At 50.9% G+C, this 4697-nt stretch overlaps 1 protein-coding gene across 1 annotated transcript in view; it reads right to left on the bottom strand.

The window, feature by feature from the left end:
- Window positions 1-808, bottom strand: part of G3bp1 (G3BP stress granule assembly factor 1) — a 49488-nt gene extending 48680 nt beyond the window's left edge. Inside the window, exons 1-2 of the mRNA XM_023713099.1 lie at window positions 791-808; window positions 278-421 (exon numbers count right to left, since the gene is read on the bottom strand). Of these exons, the coding sequence (XP_023568867.1) occupies window positions 278-421; window positions 791-808 (162 nt within the window). The remainder of the gene's footprint in view (window positions 1-277; window positions 422-790) is intronic.
- Between the last annotated feature and the right edge of the window lie 3889 nt (window positions 809-4697).

Here is a 4697-nt window from a genome sequence, read left to right as displayed (position 1 = left end):
GCGCCGCGCTCTGCAGAGGCGATCGCCGGTCCCGAGGCCGCCACGCGGCCGCCCCGCCCGCCCCGGATCTCGGTCGGCCCCCGGGCGCGATTGCCGAGGAAGCGGCCAGCTCGCAGAGGTCCAGGCCCTGCGGCCACGCGAGAAGGGCTCCGGTTGGGTCGGCGGCGACTTGGGGAAGCAAAGCTCAGGGACGCAGAAGGCCGGCTGAGCGGCGGAGCTCTCTCGGGGACGGCAGGGAGGCGACCTGACGGATCCCTCCGGCCCCCCAAGGTCGCACTCTCGCTTCAGCTCCCCTCGGCTTGAGTGAGCCCCAAGGGCTGGGATCCGAGATGCGCAGAGACCGGGTGCCAGCTCCCCAGCGGGACGAGCGCTGCAAGCCGGGGCGCACTCGGCGCAGACGAGAGAAGCCCCCGGGAGGTTCCTGGAGGAAAGACCCTCCAAGGTCCCGCTAGCTGTGCTGAGAACTGGACTCGCGTCGGGGCGGTGGGGAGCTCCTGATGTTTTCTGCATTGAGAGTCTCAATGGTGGACGTTTCCGACCCGTAGGTTGCACGCGTGGCTTCAGTTTGTCTCCATTAAAACCAATGGCCGCGCTTTACCTGCTTGGGTAACTTCTGGGTTTGACAGAATCTGCTCCTCCCATCAAATCCGTTTGCCGGGGCCGGGGAAATGGCTCAGTAGAATAAGCGCTTCCCTGGCAAGCGCACGGGCCTGAGTTCAATCCCCGGTTCCGCCAAAAAAAAGTTTGCCTGGGCCTGTCGATCGGCGCGGGAGCCCCCCCCGCGCCCCACCCCGGCGTCTCCGCACATGCTGGTGCAGCTTTAAGTTCATAGATCGGTCATTTAAACCCGGTGGGCTGTGATAGAGGTCAGGGCTGCTCTTGATCACCTTTGGAAGGACATTTAAAGAATACAGCTCTTGTTTACAAGGCCATTTGGCAATGGTTTTCTTTCTTTTTTTTTTTTTTTTTTTTGATAGTACCAGGGATTGAACTCAGGACCCTCAGGACCCTGTGCTTGCCAGGCAAGCACTTATTCTACTGAGCTATCTTCCCGGGCCGGCAATAGCTTTTTAAAAGTATATGCCAGGGCCAGGGATATATCTTAGTGGCACAGGCACCTGCCCTGCAAGCACATGGTCCTGAGTTCAGATCCCCATACCAGGAAAAAAAAAAAAAAAGTGTATACAAACCAGGCATGATGGCGCACACCTGTTATCCTGGCACTCAGAAGGTTGAGGCAGGATTTGCTGTGAGTGCAAGACCAGCCTAGGTTACAAAGTGAGTTCGAGGCCAGCCTGAACTGCATGGAGAAACTCTGTCTCAAAAAAACCAAATAAATAAATAATAAAAACAGTATGCAGAGCCAGATGTGGTGTTGGTCCATAGCCACGTTTAGAGGCCTGTGCTAAGCCATCCACAGCAGTGTCGTCTACACTGTCAGAACACTTAAAAATGGAAATACCGCAGTGTAAAAAGAGAAAGAGAAAACTACATAGTGCAAGCCGGACTCCCAACTGCTCATTGAGAACAATCTGATTTCTGTAAGTTCAAAGCTCTCTTAAGTGTACAAAGAAACTCATGAACCCTAGGGAACCCTAGGGAACCAAAGAAGTTTGTTACAGTAGACTGGACCAGTAATACTCAGGTTCTGGTGGACCTGGAGGAAAGAATTGCCAAGTGTTAGGTTTTTCAGCAGTGCAGCAAACATGCAGAGATAAAAGAAGGGAGGCAGCCTTTATTAACTGAAGACACCACCAGGTTGAACAGTAGGGAGATGGGGGGACCCCCTGACCTGAGAGTGGAAGGCTGAGACTTCATGGGCTTTTGCTAAAGGTGGTGTTCAAGGGGCAGGTTCAGGGACATACAACAGGGCTCCCTTGTGTTCTCCAGGAAGGTATCTAGGATTTGGGTGGGGAAGAAGAAGGAAGTGGTCATTAAGAAGACACACCAGGGAGATAGGCTTGGTGTCTAAGCCCATGCCTGGCAAGCATAAGGACCCAGGTTTGACCCTGGTACTGCATTCCGTGCTGGCCACCAAAACCAGCTGTGGTGGTGCATGCCGGTAATCACAGCGCTGGGGAGGGTGAGACAGGATTACTGGGAGTCCCAGCTATGTAGTGAGACCCTGCACCAAAAATAAGTGAGAGGGTTTTTTGTTGTTGTTTTTAATTTTTAGGTTTTTTTGTTTTTTTTTTTTTTCAGTTTTGGCCGAAACAGGGGTTGAACTCAGGCCCTTGAGCTTGCCAGGGAAGCACATAGTCTACTGAGCCATCTCCCCAAATTTTTAAAAAGGGGCTGGGTAAATAGCTCAGTAGAATAGGAGCTTACATGGCAAGCGCAAGGGCCTGAGTTCAATACCCAGTTCAACAAAAAAAAAAAAAGAAAGAAGAAAGAAGGGGCTGGGGAGATAGCTCAGTAGAATAAGCGCTTGCCTGGCAAGCACTAGGGCCTGAGTTAAATCCCCGGTTTCCCCCAAAAAAAAAAAAAAAAGTTTGGGGGCTGCCCCTTAGCTCAGTTCTTTAAGTGGCTGCTTCAGCAAAGCAGTCAGGCTCAGGTTGCTGTGGTTCGATGCCCACAACTCAAGTCAGCCAAACCTGCCCCGAAGGCATTCGGAGCAAAAAAAGAAAAAAGATAAACTGTTGTTTTAGGGTTCAGCTGTGTTGAGTCAGGGTCACGCTGACTTGACAGCTTGAAGTTGGGCCAGAACCTATTGATATAGGGGGGGAAATCCCCAACCTGAAAGATACCTGGGACACGAGTTCCTGTTCTCTAAAACCAAAGAATGAATGTTAGCAACAAGCAGAGGTTAAGAGTTCAATATTTATTGGAGGAAAGAAAACTTCTGTCTGAAAGGGACAGAAGGCAGTCCTGAGTGGGTTGCCCAGGAATCTGCCTTTTTTTATGATTTTTTTAAATGGAATCTGCCTTTTTTAGGGATTTTTATAGAACAAAACCATGAGGTGGTAAGGAGGGGCGGGTCCAAGGCGGAGAACAGGGGAACTCAAACATGAGGTGGGGCAGAACTATGGTCAACCAATAAGACTACAAGTGTAGTTGCTCAGGTAAAATTCATTAAATCCAGGACCAAATGGTGTGGAGGACCACTTGAGCAGCTCTCCTTGGAAGAAGAGCAATTGCCTCCATTTTGGAGGTGCCTGTCCCTATTTCTGTGTATTGATATTGTTATGGTTTGTGTCTAGGTGTCCCCACCACCACCAAAGCCTCAAGCAGTTAAGGGGCAGACTTCCAGAGTTTGTGATTAACTCATGATTCACTGGGATTATGGGTGTGAGTGCTGCTGGGATTATGGGTGTGAGTGCTATACCCAGCCTGGGGCGGAGAGCCTGAATGCAATGTAAAGGAGGAAGACTTGCTCCCTGCAGGCACAGTTGCCGTGAGGCCTCTCCCTGCTGTCTTCTGCTCTTTGCTGCTGCCGTGAACTGCGGCCCTCTGTCGTGTGCCACTCTGCCATGGTACAGGCTGAGGATGCACTGAAACCTCCGCTGACTGTGAGCTAAATAAACCTTTCCTTCCTTCGTTTTGGGTGTCGGGTGTTTGTCTCAGCAGTGAGCGAAGAGTAACTGAGACACACATGCACAGAGCTGGCTAGGGTTTTTCCTTATCCTTTCATTTGACTTCAGGCAATGCATATGGGTCTAGTGGAGGTGTTGGTGGGAGTCTTTGAAGGTGGCACACGTGTTTCCCTGATAACCCACATCTGCTGCTATTTAATATGAGCTGGGTGGAGATGGGACTGAAGGGCCAGCGCTCCACCACGTTGTCCCCTGGGATAAGCCTTGAGCTAGAGGCCGTGACTTCCTGGGGCTTGAAAGATCACACCTCAGAGCTGAAGCACAAAACACTAGATACTATCTCAGTAGTAAAATGCAAATCACTTTTTCTGCATATCCTCTCTGCATATGACAGGTAAATGCAGGCCTCCTACCCAGCCCAGCTCACAGCACTCACCTACTTCCTGCAGTTCTCAGTCCTTCATCCTCAGCCACTCCTCCTTCAGGACTGAATAAAAGGCGGGTTTGGCGCTGGGTCGAGGCCTTTGCTCTGGATAGCCATCTCCATGGCTGGACCTAGGGTCCCTTGGCTCCCCATAACTATAAGTATGCCTTAGTGTCTTTATTCCCACCTTGGGTTTTTCTGGAAGTGGTGGATTGGAACTAACCTGACAGGATTCTAATAACTTATCCATGGGATTACAAACATAAACTTCCCAGACCGAGACAAGGACCCAAAAGGGCCCCTATAAATGGGGAAGGGAGTCACTTAGCAAGTGGGCACAAATACAGAACAGACGCTTATCCAGCAGAGGGTGGGTCAGGGACTTCCTGGCTTCCTCCAGGTGATTATCAACCCTGGACGCTTATCTCCAGGGAGGTCAGCATTAGTTTGATCTTTGGCCTTGAGATCTCACCCACAGCAGAAGTGTCTTTCTGTCTGTCTCCACTGTCACAAGGCATCTTGACTCCCATATTGTCTTGGGGGGGGCTCCCCCTGTCTGACTGCCTGTAATATTGCTATTTAATCAGTTGCCTCCAACATTATCACCGGGGGCCTGCCCAGTAGCTCAGTTCTTTAAGTGGCTGCTTCAACAAAACAGTCAGGCTCAGGTTGTTTGGGTTCGATCCCCACAACACAATACAGCCAGTCATGCCTTGAAGGCATTCAGCGCAAAAAAAAAA

This window comes from Octodon degus, unplaced genomic scaffold (assembly GCF_000260255.1).
Source record: "Octodon degus isolate 3935 unplaced genomic scaffold, OctDeg1.0 scaffold00029, whole genome shotgun sequence".
In the NCBI taxonomy this organism is placed as follows: Eukaryota; Metazoa; Chordata; class Mammalia; order Rodentia; family Octodontidae; genus Octodon; species Octodon degus.
Note: the sequence above shows the minus strand (reverse complement) of the source record. Positions and strands in the feature narration are given on the sequence as shown.